Source organism: Protopterus annectens, chromosome 7.part1, assembly GCF_019279795.1.
Source record: "Protopterus annectens isolate FY-2018-M chromosome 7.part1, PAN1.0, whole genome shotgun sequence".
Classification (NCBI taxonomy): domain Eukaryota; kingdom Metazoa; phylum Chordata; order Ceratodontiformes; family Protopteridae; genus Protopterus; species Protopterus annectens.
The window spans coordinates 436820466-436839154 of record NC_056740.1 but is presented as its reverse complement, the minus strand read 5'-3'; the positions used below and the strand labels follow the sequence as shown (position 1 = coordinate 436839154).

Here is an 18689-nt window from a genome sequence, read left to right as displayed (position 1 = left end):
GGGGTAGTTATGTCTAAAGGAATAGTGTCTGATAAATCCTGGGTGCCTGCTTCTGTAGCAGTAAATTCAGTAGCAGATTCAGCCATGCTCTGTGAGGCCTCGGCTATCGGAAGCATGCTTTCGGCCGAAGGAAGAACCGGGGGCTCGGTTTCAGCCAAAACCGAGACATTCGCAGTTGGCCTAACCGTGGTTTCAGCCGAAACCGCGGGCCGCGAATGTCGGTCCTTTTCCTTGCACTTTTTAGCTAATTGAGTAGTCGGAGTCTCCGACGGCATTTTGTATGCAAAAGCGGGACCAAAAAACTCCTCTGCAAACTCCGACCGACGTCTAAGTGTCCGTCGGTTGAAGGAAGCACTGGCTAGACAAGCTGATACGTCATGGTCTGGGCCTAAGCAAGGAAGGCAGTAAGAGTGGAAATCCTTATGAGGTATTTGTTTCCCACAAGTTAAACAATTATTTACTTTGTCTGACATCGGCTGAGGCAAGAAAGAGCCCCCAACTGGGTACTTAGCTTTTTAGAAGTCTTCGGTAGTAGAAATCTCTGGATCTGACCGACCGGCACTTGCGAACAGCTTCTGCTTCGGGCACCGCGCGGCAAGAAAGACTGAGGAAAATGGCGTCGGCTGATGCCTTTATACCCAATAAACAGCAGCTATGACGTCGGGTGAAGTGCGACATCAGCCGAGGCCAGACCCAGACTTTGGAATCCGGCCGACCGAAGGGCTGCCTGAGGCAGGACAACCCATATGTTAGGACTGCAGATGCATCCTTGAAGGACATCTGCAATGGTCCCTACAGGAAGAGCATTTTGAAATGCCTGTAACTCTAAAAAAAAGACTGCCCTCATCTCCAGGGCACTGTCTCCATCAGGGAGTTGGATTGAAAGATCGAACATGGTAAATGTCTGACTGTACCCACCAACAAATGTGTTTTTTTGCATATCTGAGTAAGTTTAATTGAAAAGGATAGGGGCTGTCGAAGAATAGACCACTGAGTAGCTACAGTACGGTGAACAACACACAATGTACTGTGCTAATAGAACTAATATTACGGACACTGCAATGCATCCTAACGTTTGAAGAACAAGTTTGGCAGAAAGAGCAGAGTGAGAAAGAATTTTATGAACATGAGATCCGAGAATGCACACACTGAGTTGGCAAGGAAGCAATCTGATTTCTTGACTTTAGATGGGTCCCAATAAACTCCATGCTCTGTAGAGGTGTCAGTTTGGATTTGGCAAGACTATGTCTAGTGGCTGACAAATCTAGAGCAAATATTCCCAGGACTGTTCTAGGAGATGCATGACTGGGGTAGTCAGGAGCCAGTTTAGATCTGGAAACACTTCAGAATTTTTGTAGTCTCAAGTGAGCTGCTACCACTGCCATACACTTGGTAAACACCCTGGGGACTGTGGTGATTCCAAAGGGCAGGGCTGTTAACTGGTAGTGACAGGCTCCCAGCCAAAAGCGTAAATGTCTCCGGGAGCATCTGTCTATTTTGATGCGATTGCATGCATCTGAAGATCAATAGAGCACATCCAATAATCTTTGTGTAGAAGAGGTAGAACGGACTGAACTGTGACCATTCTTTGACTTCTTCACAAACTGGTTTAGACTGTTTAGATCCAAAATTGGTCTCAGGTCCCCTGTTTTCTTTGGCACTAAAAAAAACCTTAAGCAAGTTACGAATCCTGTTTGGTCTGGTGGGACCTCCTGGATGACTCTCTTCCAGCAGTTTTTGAATTTATTGTGTTGCAGCTTTCCTCTGACTGGGTGGGACATCAAGGAGCTTCTTTCTTTTAGAAGTAGGGGTCTGGGAAAAGGGTAAGAAGTAACCTCTGGATATTTTTAGCATCCAATAATCATTTAGTATAGCAGCCCAGGCTTCTGGATGCAAGGACAAGCATCCTCCGAATGTCACCAAAGGCGGGCAGTCGGTCAGCACTTGAGTGCTGAAATGGTGTATCCTGAAATTAGTCTCTACAGCTCTGATTTTGTGGGCCAATTCTGCTGCGAGGGCAGCATATTCTGTTTGAACTCCCTTCCTCTGCCCCTGAAGGAGTTGTCTCCCCATGATTCCTGAAAGGATCCTTAGGATTTATGGAACCACATTTTCTTGTCACCTCTCTGACTTCTTGAAAAGGATTGTCGAGGGGTAGAAAATGGAATCCGTACGGCAGACAGAATCTTTCCTTCTCAACTGTGTCTCTCACAAAAGGGCCAAACAAGGATGTTCCATCAAAAGAGGCATTAATGAAAGAAGACTTGAAAGCCTCCGCAAAGTTGCATAACCACATCCAGGCATGTCTCCTTACGGCATTGCCTGAACCGGCTGCCCATGAGATACCTTCTGCTGCATAAGAGATTAACCTAATCAGCACACATTGGAAATAGATGAAAAAGCGACCAGCTAGAAGATGATCTTTTATAATCCTCTACGGACATGGACTCAGAGAGATTTTGATAATTCTTTTATCAAATCAATGCAGTCTTGTAAAGTGTACTAAGTAATTCAGGGAAGCAAACACATGCTTTCCAAACCTGCCCAGCATCCTAGATTCCCAGTTAGGGAGACAGGCAGAGGAGCTCTGCTCCAGAAGCTCCTCCTTGGTGCGTCAACCAGGACTCCTTTGCTCTAGTGGGGTTTGTCATTTGTAGGTGCTAAAATCTTGTCCCATGTGGTGTGGGACAGGTTCAACCAAATCTGGTTGCTTCTATGCCCGGTCAGAGACTAGGTCAAGTAGTTCATTAGCCGGGGGAGTCGCGCAAGATATAGATGGGTCAGAACCTAAAGCCTCAAAAAATACTAACTCCTCAGAAGGATTCTCGGTGGACCAATCACCTATCTGCTTATGGATCTCTAAAATGTCTCCAAATGAGACATCAGGTGGTGAGATCTGGGGAATCCTTCCCCTTCTTCAAAATCAGCATCTTCAGTGAGATTCCAAAGGGGAATCTATGTGCCTCCTTTTGCATGTTCTCTTCTGATGAACCTCCTCAGGGGGATGTTCTGGAGGGATATCTTAAGAGACGGGTAGTTCTTCCATGGGAACTGTTTGGAAGCTAGATGGAACTGGCTATCCCTATGAAGTAGGTGTGATGGGATCAGAGCTCTGAACCATAGGGGGAAAAGGATGTAGGATCAGAGGAGGCATGAGAGACCAGATCCCTAGAATGAGATAAGATCCTTTCCACAACCCTGAAGGCAAATGGACCCAGAGAAAACGTTGCTGACAGCACTAGAGCCAAACATTCCAGTACAGGCAAATCACAACTCTGACCCGATCCATGCTTTGAGAAGGGAACCAGACCCAAGCTAACAACGAGGTTCCGAGGAGCAGAGATAAATCAGACATCAGAGCAGATCCCAGCCCCAAGGATCCGGCACCAATGGTTTGGCTCTGGGACTCATCCTGATCCAAAGGCATCAGACCAGAACTGGTCAGGGACATTGTCAGAGAAGTAGTAGTAACCCTATTCGGATCAGATACCGGAACTCTCAGAACTATCAGCTCCTTGGACTCTGAAACCAAATGATGGATCAGAGAAGGAGATAAGACCGTATGGGTAGTGGCAGGAAGGCTCATGGATTCAATGGGAGAGACAGCAGAGCTCTGAGAACCTTTCACATCATCCTATCCACATCCACTTTAGAAAGACTACTGGAGGACCTGATGGATGATGTAGTGGACTGAAATCAAGAATGCTTTTTAGGTGTTTGCCTAAATGGGGAATATAGCTGAGGGGAGACAGGATTGAAAGTAAACCTGGGAGAGCGAGTTTTTTGTGTGTACAACATAGGATGTGATGGCTTCAGATCCGTGGTCTGGGTGGCAGGACTGGAAGAAATGGGAATGGGTTCCAAAGGCCTAGGGTCTGAAAGCTTTGGATCCATAGATAGTCCTTTCAGATCTGAACTCAGATACAAGTTTTTTTTTTAATTTTCTGTGGTGGCTCCAAGAAAGTTTTTGGAGACTTTGGAGGCAGCAGTTTCCTGTGCTCTAAAGGAGCTTTTGCAGATTTACTGGGGGTTTGAGCCCTTGTGGAGGATGAAGATTAAGGTGGCAGCAATCCTTTGAGGACAAGCTTGTTATGCCTGCCACCTATGGCTCTGGAACTGAACGCTGCACAAACAGTACAATTTGAATTCCACTGAGCTGCTCCTAAGCAATAAACACCCTCCTTGTGGGCATCTGAGCTAGGGATTTTATGCCCACAGGAAGCACATTTCTTAAAACCTGTCAGCGTATCAGCCATAACAGAAAAATCCACAGAAAAAGGCTAAATAGGCAGAAAAAGAGAGAGGGAGAGTACCGCCAATGGTAATAACAAATACCCTGTTAGAAAGGGTAGGATTTAGAGGTAGGCAGAAAGAAGAGTACCAACAATGGTACTTAGAAAAGGCTACTATGAAAACAGCAGAAGGCCTAAAGGAGAAAACCAGGAAAATTGAGAGGGAGGTTAAAAAATTATATAAGGTAGGCGAGAATATCGAAGTAAAGAAAAATAGATTAAAAAGAATGAGGTAAATGCACTTACGGTTGTAGATATAAGAAAATAATTGCTACAAGAGAGCATCTTAGGTCTGTGCATGGTGGCAGCAAACAAGATCTGAGGTGTTGGGGATGGACTTGGGCATTATGAGTAGGAGGAGGAGCAGCTCAAGAGATGGATCCAAAAACTGTAGTAAGCAGCCGAGTTGAATCCCAGGACTGGATCAGTAATGTTCAGAAGAATGAAAAGGACATGAGATCAATAAAGATTTCACTTAACGTGCAATACTGTCTTCCAAGCATCAAACTCAACCCTACCTACTAGTAAGGGGCATCCACATAATGCAATGCATAACCCCACACACTAAATATGGATATGCATGTTCTGCTACTTTAAGCCTGCTGTAAAGTATGCTGCTATTTACATAAGGGCAGTGGTCACTATTTAATTTACTCACTATACCTTCTTATAATCTCAAAACCACAGAAAATAAAATTTACCTGACAATATATTCCTAAGGACAAGCAAGACCTTATGAAAGGTGGAATGGCAGAAATTCTAAAATACATTACTTTCTCTAGACACCAATAATGGTCTCTATTTAAAATGACAACTCATTTTATTAAAAAAGCTCTAAAGTTAATATTTTCTGATGGGGATAATTTTCCATTGATTTGCTCAAATACTGCACACTCAGATTCACTGCCCTTAACTAGAGAAACTGGGGTTTGAAGCTGTGACATGGTCAAGGTAAATGCCTATAAATTAAATTCCAAAGAGGGAGAAATACACTGCTTAACAGGTTCACTACAGGCAGTTTTTCAAAGCAGGCAACTGAATTCCGAACTTAAATTAGGTTTCCTGCAGTGTTCTTTCTTGCACCCAAACGTTTTCTCCTTCAACCTTGGATAATCCAAGGATACAGACTCTTGTGTTTCTTCACCCTATCAACTTCTAACATTTAACTTCACCAGTAAAACAAAAATTTCACAGACTCAATTATCAGTTTCACAAAGAATGTAAACCAGATCAGATAGTGCAAAACAGTAATCTCATTACAAAACAGTGAAAAGTGTAGGGATCTTGTTTGCTTGACTAGAATAGCAAGTTCTGCTGTAAAAGCTTGCAATAAACAGCTTATTAATAATGTTCAAAATCACATGCCTGTTGGGCCAAAGCCTACTTCTTTCGGAATGCAACACTTACACATAAGAAAGTTTGTGAATTCATTTTAAAGCCTCTTTAGAAATGGCAGACTACTTGTTAGATTATTATGTAAAGCATACCAGAAGATTTGAGTATTAAACATATTCTCACATACAGAACAACGAAAGTGAGAACACATTACTTTTTAAAATGATCCATCAGGCTGAAGAAATATAATAAAATAAGACATAATCTTATGAATAAAACTACTGCACTCATTAAACAGGAAAATCATTTTGCATTGAAAACTTATCCACAAAATACTCTTGGGACCTACAACTAATAGCCCCTGATAGCACAGAGGTTAAGGCACAGGTATACCAACTGGTAGACCTGGTTTCGAAACCTGGCTGGGAAACAACTGGACAGCAACAATTATCTGCATGAAAGAAAGGCTTGGCAATCAACTCCCTTAACATGCCACGAAAACCCTTGTGTGCTCTTCCCACAGATTTTGACTCAAGGGCAATTACTTTATTTATTGCCATTTGTTGACTAGGAAAGTCTGACTGAGTCAGAAACCCATTTTCAGTGGAGGCCTGGGGAGAAAAGCTCCAGAAATGAGAAAAACAAAAGTGATGACAGCAAACATATAACATCCAATTATAAACCATATAGGATAAAAATGTGAAATAACAGTAGAACTAAAGTGTACATACATTTAACATTACACAGTTTCTTCAAATATAACAAACAGGTTGGTAGTAAGATAAAAAAAATGATAGTTTTAGAGAGGAAAGGTTGATCTTGAGGAAAAAGAGAGTGACAAAGTAGGAGTTAAGGTAACGTCCGAGTGTAAGAGGGTAGGTTTTAAAGTGAGGTGTAAAAGTGGAGATAAGTTGTTAAGGAGATCTTAAGAAAAGAGCAGATCAAAAGGGGAAAGGATATGAGGGGTAAAAGAAGAAAAATAGTTAGTAGAGCAATGGGAAAGTATATGTGGGGTGAAGGAGAAATTAAAAGTTAGTATAGCGATGGCAGGAGAGAGGCAAAATTAAGATGGGAAGAAAAGGGCATTGCTGTCTGTTGTTGGACAATGGCAGATCCAAGAGTTGACCAAGTACTTTTTTTAGTGTAAACTTAAAATTTTTGGTACTGGGTATACTGGTCAATACTATAGCAATAACCCACGCCTGGGTGTGGGTAATGCTAAATTTACCCATGGTTGGCGTGGTTTGGTCCCGAGGGCGAAGCCCGAGGGACCAAACAAAGCCAACCGTGGGTAAATTTAGCATTACCCACACCCAGAAGTGGTTATTGCTATTATATGACATTATTTAAGAAAAGAAACTATTACTTTTCTTAAATAATGGCATAGTATAATGCCTGTTTACTGCCCTTCCGCAGATGTCTGGCATCGCGGCAGTTCTGATGTACTGCGCCTGCGCAGTACATCAGAGTTGTGAGCAAAAACGGAGAAAGCAAGATCTCCGTTGCTTTTTAGTCTCGCTATGTTAAATGAGTTTAACATAGCGAGACAGTTTAAAATAAGCAACGGACATCTCCGTTGCTTATTTTAAAACTGTCTCGCTATGTTAAACTCATTTAACATAGCGAACTAAAAAGCAACAGAGATCTTGCTTTCTCCGTTAAACACTGTCTCGCTATGTTAAATGGGTTTAACATAGCGAGACAGTGTTTTAAAGAAACGAGTTATACTAATGGAAAAAAGTCCGGGCGACCGGACCTTTTTCCATTAGTATAACTCGATTTACAACGGGCACGCTGGCCAATCAGCGTGCACGTTTTGGGGGGGTCATGGTATAATATTAGGTAGTTTATTCCATAGCTTAGCTATGGCATAGGAGTTGAGACACTAGCCGGCTCTTATATTGGGCTTATGTATGTTTAAGTTGTCTGTCAGCAGAGCAGAGATTTCTGGTGGGAATGTACGTATACAGAATTGATTTTAAGGCAGGACAATTATTAGGTTTGTATATTAGTTTATGTGCATTTATCAGCTGTAGATAATCAAGACAGTGAGGGAATTCAAGCCAGTCGAGCTCTCTAACAGCTTTGCACTAGTGAGTGCAGTATGAAAGGCCTGTAACAAACTTAGCTATTTTATAGTAACAGGACTGAAGTTTGGCTTTCATAGGATCATATAAGTTACTAGGCTATTGACCCTGAGGCCCTTACAAGCCTAGCCAAGAATTCAGTCCATTTTCCAACAAGTCAGCACTCTATGTCACTGTCCAGCAAGGACACAAGTGGGATCCCAGGGGTGTACTTTCCGTTTCCCATCCAGTTAAACAGGTTGCACTTAAAAAGGGTTAATGAGGTACTCTGCTTTACATGGAGAGGGAGTCTCTGTGACACAAATCTGTCCCGCCAACAAGTCTTACTGATGTCACAGACCAGCCTGACTTGCAGAAATGCAGCAGTCCCATCAGGGCAGGGTTTGAGATTGCTTTGTATGCTAGACAGAATACAGAGGTCACCTCTGAGAGGTCTGTAAGACACCGAGTAGAGGGACAGGGCTTTTAGCCTATCTGTGTCGGGTACATGTTTGAGGCCCTGGATTCTCCTGATGAGGAACCTCTGTGGTCTCTCCAGTTGCTGCATGTGCTTTATGAGGTACATGCCGAAAGGGGCATTGTACTTGATAATGGGTCTTATAAGGGAAGAATACAGGGATGTTATGACCACCCTGTCCCTGCATGAGATACCCTTACTAATGAGGTGGGCTATGTAGAAAGTATTCCATACAACAGAGGCAATATGGTGGTCAAAAGTCAGTTTACTATCAACCTGGGTGCCAGAGTCCCCACAACTGATTGCGTGCTTAGAACCTTATTATCAATGTGATAATTTGTGGGGATGTCACTCTTCCCCAGAAGTGATGATGATGATGCATTTTTTGGCATTCAGTTTGAGGTCATGTTTCTGGCACCAGTCAGTTGTTTGGGTGAGACTCCCTTGGAGGATGCCCACATCACTAGGGGAATTGATGATAGCACTCAGCTTAGTCATTTGTAAACTTGGTCAGCAACAGCCCACTAGATTTGGCCTGCACCTCCAAGAAGTATATCCCAAACAGCAGAGGCCCGAAGACCATTCCCTGTGGTACATCACTTGTTATGGGTCTACTACTTGAGGTGGCTTCCCCTATTTTGACTAGGTGAGTTCTATCAGTGAGCCAGTTTGCTATCCATCTGGTAACATATGAATTGATGCCTAGTTGAGAGAGTTTATCTAGTGGGGAATAGTATCAAAGACTTTGGCCAGGTCAAGGTAGGCGGGGATGTCCACAGCCTTCCCCTTGTCTATGGCCTTGGTGACTGCCTCAAAGAAGTCGACTAAATTTAACAGGCATGACCTCCCCTTGACAAAAACAAACTGTGTGGAATCAAGTGTCTGGAGGTTGCCAATATCCTTGTTAATGAGGTCCATGATAATCCGCTCAGTGGCCTTGCAGATCAGGCTAGTTATGCTGATGGGTCTATAATTTCCTGGATCAGTGGCTGCTCCACCGTTGTGCAAAGGAATGACAGTAGCTGTCCTCCACTTGGATGGGACAAAGCCAGTACTCAAGCTTGGTTTAATAGGGTGCTTAATGGTGCTGCAAGTTCCTGCCTGAGTTCATGTAGGATGCAGCCTAGGATGTTATTGGGTCCCATGAAAGCTGTATTTTTTGCCTTAGAGAGGGTAGTGATAACTTGCTCCCTAGAGATAAGGAGAAGGGGGGCAGGTACTGGGGGTGTCCTGTTTTACTGATGGAGGGGACAGAGGAGTGAAGTTTTCACTAAACCTGTCTGCCAGCAGGTTGGCTATATCTACAGCATTTCTGTATGTGGTGTCCTTGACCACCAGTTCTGAGCAGATTTTGGGTGCTTCCCTTGAGATTGCGGACATATGTGAAAAACGTCTTATGACTGTCTTTAGAAGATGTGGCCAGTTTGGACTCAAAGTTTTCTTTGGAGGATTTCACTAGTGCTCTTATTTGCTTGTTCAGGGTAAGCAGAGATTGCCTCCAATTAGGCACCTACTCAATCTTGGTCCTGGACAGCAACTGTTTCCTTTTACTTTAGAGTTTACTTATTGTAGATGTCCACCAGACAGGTTTACTCTTCCTTAAGGAGGTCCTGTTTGGTATTCCTAATTTCATGCAGCTATATAAATGCTCATATAGTACTTTGGTGTAGGTATGGACATATGTGCCAGTTCCTATGGAGTAGGGGGCTGTGAAGATGTTTATACCTTATCAGCTTGACCCTAGCTGGGGGTCGGGGGAGTTGGTGACTTCGAAAGTGACTGCTTTGTGGTCAGTTCTTACCGGGAATGATGATACTGTAGGGATGCTGCAGTGGTTACTCAGGTTAGTTAACACCAAGTCCAAGATATTTTCACCTCTTGTGAGAGTGTCAACCAACTGGTCCAAGGCATATGCATTGACGAAATCAAGGAATCTCTGGGCATTTGTGTTTTGGCATGAGCATTGCTTCCAATCTATTGTTGGATAGTTAAAGTCACCCAGGATCAGGGTAAAGGGTTGAATCTTGATAGATTTGAAGAATCTAATAGGTGGAGTGGGCATCTTGAGTCAAAGTTGGAGGCCTATAGCTAACTATGATTTGAATAAGGGTCTTGTCAATTGTTAACTGCACCTGGAGTGTTTCCTGTGCATCATACTGTTTGACCAGCCTAGAGGGGTGTCTTTTATATACACTGCAGCTCCACCTCCATGGCTTGGAGTCTGAATTAATGATAGGATGAGTAACCTGGTATGGCTGATGTGCTCTCTACAGCTTTGAACCAGGTTTCTGTGACTGCACAAATGTCAGCTTCTTCCAGTGTTAAGAATGCTTGCAATGCGTGCAGTTTCATGTTTAGACTCCTAGCATTTAGCAGCATGACCTTTAATTAACATGTAGGTTTGTAAAGATGGAGGCACCATAGAGTAGACAGGGGGATCACAGGTAAGGTGGTTGCTAGTGTCCTTTTGGTGTTTTGGTCCATAAACATTTTGCTGTCTATACAGTCTCTCTAATTTGAAGTGAGTTTTTTTTAATAGAATTATGAATGTGTTGCTCAAATATTAGCTTGTTGTCTATAGTGATACCCAGTAGCTTAGCACTTGTTATGATTTCTACCTCAGTTTTGTTTTGGGAGTAAATTTTAAATTCAAATAAGAGTGTTTTGGGAGTGACAAGTAGCAGTTTGGTTTTGTTGGGGTTAAGCAGTAATTGTGCATCATTTAGCCATTGTTCTATTGAAGTGAAGGCATTCTTAGTTTTTTGCAACAGTTCTGGTATGTTGTTAGAGGAGGAAATTATGGTGGAGTTGTATATTGGGTTAATGTACTGTGTTGGCAGGCAGTGTGTAGATTGTTGATACATCTACTGAAGAGCAGGGGTCAAAGAATGGACCCTTGTGGGACACCAGTTTTGTTAGTCTGGTATTGGGATAGGCAACCTTGCCATTTTGCAGAATTTTCTCTGTTGGAGAGGTTAACTACTAAACCATAGGAGTGGTGGGTACAGAACAAACTAATGATGATAGCTGGTGAAGCAGTTTGTCATGTGAGACTGTGTCAAATGCTTCTGACAGATCAAGTAGAACTACAGAGGTGTACAGGCCGAAGTCTCTAGCTTTGTTGACTATATCAGTAAAAGAAATAAGAGCAGTTGTCGTACTGTGTGCTGGCCTAAAGCCATGTTGAGTGGGTGTGAGTGGGTGTAAGTAGATTGTTATGGATAAGATAGTTTAACAACTGTAAATGTATACATTTATCTAGCAGCTTGGATAGGAGTGAAAGGATAGAGATAGGTCTGTAGTTTCTAAGTGCATTAGATTTATCAACTTTGTGCAAAGGGGTTATGATGAACTTCTTCCAAAGGGTAGGGACATGTGATTCAGCTACTGATCAATTCACAAGTATGCTGACTGGATAAGCAATAGAGTCAGCACTGAGTTTTAGATATTCTGGTGGAAGACAGTCAGAGGATGGGGAACATGGTTTAAGTTTGAGAAGTTTACAAATTAATGTGGTAGACATTGGCTGCAGAAAAAGAAAGAAGGTCCACAACTACTCCGTGTTAAGGGGTTTTGGTTTTGTGGGGAAGAGGCATTCTTGTGCTTGTTGGTTTCTAGGGGGAGGGAGTAGAGGGGTTGTGACTAGATTTACTGTTCATGAAATGGGGATTGAACATGTTAGCCACTTCAGCTGGTGTCCTGTATGTTTGGTGATGGATTTTGTATGGATCCTGGGGTAAGAAGTAATGTGATGGTTTTCCAGAAAGCTTTAGAGTTGTTTTTATGGTTGGTTAATTGCTGTGAATTTTTTAAATCAGTATTCATTGTTTTTTTTTTGCTTTATTACACAGCTGCCTGTAGTTTTGAAGACTTGCATAATTTTTATTTTTTAGCCAAACTTTCCATGCTTTACACTCAACAGGATGGATACAATTCTTTATGGCTAGCTGAAGAATTGGAATAGAACTGCACCTAGAGGATTTCCACTGCAACCAGGGATCCTGGGTTAAAGGCTGTTTATTAATATAGAGGCAAAATATGGAGCCAGGACTGCCCAAAAGGGTGGGCTATATAACACAAATAGGTATTCTGTGAAGACAAACATGAAAATGCATCTGTGTTGCCTTAAGAAACCGCTAAGCATCCAAACATTCTAAACACAATATGCATTTACAATACAACTCGGGAGCTCAGTAATACGCTTCAAGTAACTAAATACTTACAGGAGATCCAAAATTGTGTCCAACTTCATGGGCAAAAGTGATATGTGAAACTTTTGGAGGGACATGGGAACCATAATTTTGAACAGTGATTATTCCAGTATTCAGAGACTTCTTTTTGCCATCAGAATATAGTTTGCTCTTTTCACAAATGCCACCTGAACTTCCTAGGATTAGAAAACAGTATTGACAAAAAAATATATTTTAAAAGTGGAAGAATTCATGTCTGAAATGAAGGCAAGTGTAGCAACTATAACAATAAATCAAAGAAAAATGTCCAGCCTTAGTAAACTCGAGACTGCCCTGGAACTCTTTAACACTGCATTTATTTAACCCCATTTCCAAGCTGAATTACCTGAGCTTATTATGCTACACACGCACACATACATGCACACGCACACACACAAATCTACATACAGACATGGCATCAAAAGGAATCTGGAATAAAATCAGAGGGAGTGCTTAAATGCCCATTCTTTAGGATATTATCCTTTTCTTTACACTTTTTGAAGGACTGTGGCACTGGGGAAAGGAAAGATAGGATCTGAGCTGCAGTGAGAAAGGGTAATTGCAATTCCTTGGTAATTATCTCCTTGACTCACAAGTCTCTGCATATATTTTTCTACTTAACATACCTTAGCATTTTCTCAGTGAGATGCCTGGGCAGGAGTCAGCACTGGTACAATCTGTCCTGAGGCTGACTGCAGCTTCCCAGACATTACCAGGGATGACAGCCTCCAGGCCCACAACACTGCTTGGGTAGGGGGCACAGAAAGCTAGGGTGACTGCCTATTCTTATTGCTCACCTTGTGTCGTGGCTGTGAGTCACACTGGAAACACATCCAGGAAAATGCATGCTCTGAAGGGTAAAACTTTAACACCCACAGCTGTCAGGGTCTGCCCTGTCCAGTTCATATTTTTAGGATATTTGTTTACTTTTGGACCAAACAGGAAGGACCTCTACAGGTGGAGTCCATAAAGGCTGGTTTGGTGTCCTCAGTACACAGAGTCGAAAACAGCCAGGCAAATGGCAATACAGGACCCTGCTACCCTGACAGACAGAAAGAAAAATGCCCATGCTAAGACCCACAAGTCTTCTGCAGAATGATGCAACTCACTGGAACATCCCTCTAAGAATACAGCATAGGTGTATGCTAGTTCAGAGTCGGTGAGGATATGATGGAAGCAAATGCATGCTTCATAATCTACACAGAGTCTTGCAACTCCTTGTTCGGGGGTGGGGTAGACACCTGGGCTGTGCAATATAGAAACTATACACAGGACTGCCACTTGGTCGGCCGCGGTGCTGTAGAAGTTAGCACTGTCCGCCACAGCAAGAGGTTTTCCAGTTCGATTCACAGCTGGAGTGCCTTCTGTGAGAAGCCGGCATGTCCTCCCTGCAGTCAAGTGAGTTTTAAAGACATGCATTACGTGCATGTGTGTGTGCGCCTTCTATGGAGGTTGGGCACAGGGCTGGCAACTCAACACCATAAAAACTTCACTGCCAATCAATCTGCAAACCAGTCATCCACTGTGGCAACCCCTAACGGGAGAAGCCGAAAGATATTGCTTTTACATAAGACTGCCACTGAATGCAGGGTCTAACTTTGGAGCCTCTACCCAAACAGTTTGTCCTCCTTTAATACACATGCTACCCATATCTGAGCTCTCTCAAGCTTTCCTTCTAGCATCCTGAAAGATGCCTTCAAGACAGCATGCCTTCCAATAACACCTTTGGGTGCATACTGAATTAATGGGTCAACTCCCATAGTTTCTACAGTAATTGAAAAATGCCTGACCTTGAGGTTTATCAAGGAAGAGGGGTGCTGGTCCCTTCACAATAAAAATTATATTCTGCCACATCTAATTCTGGTTCTAAAGGCCTGATGTTAGAAGTATACTTTTAATGGCTCTTTTTGTAAGGTGAGGTCAAACTGAGAATTAATTTGTCTCTTTTTAAGATGGGACTGGACAGAAATACTTAAAAGGTGATGAATGTCAGGTGGCTGGGGAGCTTTAGGGTAACAGTTGGGCACAGTGATACTGAAAATAAATGAAGTCTCAAGTGGCAACCATACAGAAGGTTCCTCTACAGGGCTGAATGTCAGTTAAAGTGCAGGCACCTGACATCACTACCAAAAAAAAAAAAAACTGAAAATACAGAGCTGGAAGAAAAGATGTTGAAAGGGATGATGTCATGAAGGCTGTTACAGCAAGGTGGAGGTGGTACGCTTCCTATACTGAAAAATCTGACAGTAGTAATACCAACTAAGAAAGCCTCTTAGAAGAGCCACCACAGGTGACACCACAAAGCCAGGCACCAGAGCTACTGCCACCTGATCTGGCATGACCATAGACTAGGGAAGAGAAACCAGCGCCACTAGTACACAGGGATAAAACCCTGCCTCTGACTAGGTGACAAAAATTCCATTAGTGAGTTAGGTTTCTGTGAAAATTGGCATGAGAGAAAAGAATAAAGAAGCTCGTTTGCTTGGCTCTCAGAGCTGGGGAGGAGAATGCTCTGGTGTTGGCAGGTCACTCTACGAGCCCCAGTCAAGACTGGCCACAAAATGGCAATCAAACTAGGTCTACAGGGGGATAACTGAAAAGGCATTTCTACCTTAGGAGGGAACAGTGAAACTCCATAAACCATACCTGATTGCAAAGCAGTAACCTTCAAAGGACATACAGTGCGCAGATGGTGGTCTCTCTGCTACTACTAAGACAGCACCTCTGTGATAGGGAAGAAATAACTATGGGAACACCAGGCACTTGGGTGCTTAAAAATAAATGTAGAAGTTCAAATAGCTACACTGTTGCAATAATAATTCTTGAGAAAACAGTCTTGCAAAAACTGGAGGCTGGCCCAAGTACCAAAGACTTTCACCTTTCCCCCATGGCCTGGCAGATGCCCTGCCATCTGATGGAAGGGCTGTAAACAGTCACCAGTCTTGTCTGAAGACACCAACTCTTCACGGTAACTAAGAGTACAATCTGTTTAGATATGTCAAGACAAAAATGTGGAGAAGGGAGAAAGACAAGGAAAAGGGTACTCAACCACAATCCTGGGGAGAGGAAAGAAGGGGCAATAGGAAGGGAATGTAACAGTGAAAGTACAGTTGTGTACACTTACCATAAATGTAGATCTTAGAGTGTAGTCACTTTTGCAGTCATCACATTTGGGTTATCCCTGCCAAGGTAGCCCTCGGCCATCCCAAATACCAGAGTCACAGTATTTCTGTGTCGGTTGCTGTCGCTTCAGCACTGACGTCAGGTCGGCAGAAGTATAAAGTAAGGCATGCGACAAAAAGAAGTTATGTACCTACCATAACGTTCCATGTTAGTTGTCTTCTTCTCGCCTTCTTTCTTGCTGGTTGGGTTCGGAGCCGATCCGCGGCTCCGACTCAGCCATCTTCAAAAGCTCGAGAGCGGTTTACTGGCTCGAGGCCTCCCCATATCCCATGATGCCGGTCGCTAGAAACCCAGATCTCATTTGGTAATTGTAACTGCAGACATAAAAAGGAAGGAATCCTATCCTATAATGCATAAAGCTACCAGAGAGGCTACTAGGCAGAGAGGAATAGCCAGAGAAGACTCAGCCAGTAAAAACCCATAAGGAACTTTTCTCGGTCTATTAGAATAGGGGGATGGAGGGTGGGACGCAAGAAAGAAAGCGAGAAGAAGACAACTAACATGGAATGTTATGGTAGGTACATAACTTCTTTATGTTAAGTTGTCTATCTCGCCTTCATTCTTGCTGGTTGGGACAGCGTCCCTAGCACCTAAAATCCAGGGTGGTTCATCGGAACAAACTCTTCAGAACAGTGGAACCAAAATCAGCTCTGCTCCTGGAAACCACATCCAACTTACAATGCGAAAAAAAAGTATGTGGGTTGGCCCACGTGGCCGCAGCACAAATAGATTCCATGGGCAACCTAGCCTGAAAGGTCACAGAAGTGGCTAAAGCTCTGGTGACGTGACCTTTTGGTTTAACAGGCAATTCTTTATTCCTCAGTTGACAGATAAATGTGATGATAGTAGTCAACCACCTGGATAAGGTTACTTTGGAGACTGGAAGACCTTGTTTACCCTCAGCATAGGAAAGAAAAAGCTGGTCCGATTTTCTGATGTCCTTGGTTCTATGCAAATAAAAGCGTAGTTGCCTGTGAACATCTAACTGATGCAATTCATATTCCGCCCTGTTGGAGTGGTTGGGAAAAAACAGAGGAAGGTCAATGGACTGATTCAAGTTATTCTCAGAAGAGAACTTAGGAAGGAAGGAAGGATTAGTCCTGAGAGCAACCCTGTCATTGTGGAACACTAGGTACGGAGGACGGATACAAAGGGCCTGAAGTTCTGAAACTCTTCTGGCTGAAGTAATCGGTACCAGAAAGAGGGTTTTCAAAGATAAAAACTTCAAAGAATAAGACGCTGCAGGTTCGAAGGGGGGCAAAATTAGAGAAGCTAGAATCAAGTTTAGATCCCACGGAGGTGGAGGATCTCTCACTGGGGGCCTGAGCAGAGTAGTCCCTTTGAGAAAGGCTTTACATAGCTTATGAGACATGATAATATTTTCCGACATACCAATGTGAAAATTTGAAATTGCAGCTAACTGAACTCTAATTGAAGCGGACCCAGCATGAAAGAGTTCCACAAGAAATTCCAAAATGTGGTGTACAGGGGCTGAAAAGGGGTCTATACACTTAACCTCTGGCTCAGGAAGAAAAATGTTTCCACTTACTAGCGTAGGTTTTTCTAGTCGTAGACCTGTGCGATGATAAAATAATTTCGCGCACAGAGGGGGAGATATCAGGAAGCCTGGCTAAAGTTGGAAGTGCAGCAGCCAAGCAGTGAGCTGGAGAGATTGCAGGGATTGGTGCAGCCCGCCGGATTGATGGATTAGAAGGTCTGGAACTGGGTCTAGAGTCCAAGGCTGCTCGAGAAGATGATGATGCAGGAACAGGAACCATATTTATCGAGGCCAGTAAGGAGCAATGAGGATCATTTTGCAACCCAAAACGGTAGCTTTCTGTATCAGCTTCGGGATTAGGGGAAAGGGAGGAAATGCGTACAGAAGACCCTGAGGCCAATCGTGGACTAGAGCGTCTCCGGGAGAGTGTCCGGAAAGTGGGAGAGAGAAGAATTTGCTGCACTTGCTGTTGAAGGGGGTGGCAAAAAGATCGCAGCAAGGTTGGCCCCATTTGCGGAAGATTTGGTCCGCCACTACCTGATTCAGAGACTACTCATGAAGCATGAGAATTGCTCTGCTCAGCCTGTCTGCTATGACATTGGATCTCCCAGGGATGTGCGTTGTGGTCAGAAACCACTGGGAAGAGATTACCCACTGCCAGAGTCTGAGTGCTTCTCGACACAGGGGATAGGACCTGGTTCCGCCCTGCTTGTTGATGTACCACACTACTGACATTGTCCATTTGAACTGCAATGGTCCCAGTAGGAAGAGTGTCCTGAAGAGCTTGCAACACTAAAAGCACAGCCCTCAACTCCAAGACGTTTATATGCAGATGGTACTTGAGGTTGCTAGGTGCCTTGGATCTGTTCTGCCCTGATGATGCCCCCCCACCCGATCAGGGAGGCATCCGTGGTCACCGTAGCAACTGGAGGGGGGAGTACAAATGGTCTGCCCTGGGGCAGTGATGTGGAGACCATCACCACACATGGTGCTTTTTAAATGCTTGTGTGATCATAATCATGTGAGACATGGGCAGCTGCTGGAAGGACCATTGAGAGAAAAGAAGCCATTGGAGAATCCTCATGTGGAAACGGGCTAGAGGAACGAGTATGATCGCTGCTGCCATGAGACCCAGAGTTTGGAGGACGAACCTGGATTGAATTCTTTTGCATCTTAATAGGACCTGCACATATTGGCGAATGACTAACACCCTGTCTGGTGGAAGGCTGGCTGACATGTCTTTTGTATTTAAATTTGCGCCTATAAAGGTAATAGACTGACAGGGCGACAATGCAGATTTTTCTAAATTTATTGTGATACCTAGTCTGGAGCAATTCTGGATAGTGTAGTCTCTGGCTCGCAGAAGGTGATGCCTGGTGGTAGCAGTGAGGAGCCAGTCGTCTAGATATGGAAACACCTGGAATCCCTGCCATCTCAGGTGAGAGGTAACTACTGCCAAACAATTCGTGAACACACTGGGGGCTGTGGTGAGACCAAAGGGCAGAGCTCTGAACTGATAATGGCTGGCTCCCAGCCGGAAGCGAAGGAATCTTCTGGAGCATCTGTCCATTTTGATGTGGTAGTACGCATCCTGAAGATCTATAGAGC

General features: G+C 43.6%; 1 protein-coding gene across 1 annotated transcript in view; it reads right to left on the bottom strand.

Moving 5' to 3' along the window:
* ADAM10 (ADAM metallopeptidase domain 10) overlaps window positions 1–18689 on the bottom strand; it is a gene marked incomplete in the record, with an annotated part of 1900398 nt that overhangs the window by 919382 nt on the left and 962327 nt on the right. The window contains 1 exon segment of the mRNA XM_044078896.1: window positions 12395–12558. Within this exon segment, the coding sequence (XP_043934831.1) occupies window positions 12395–12558 (164 nt within the window).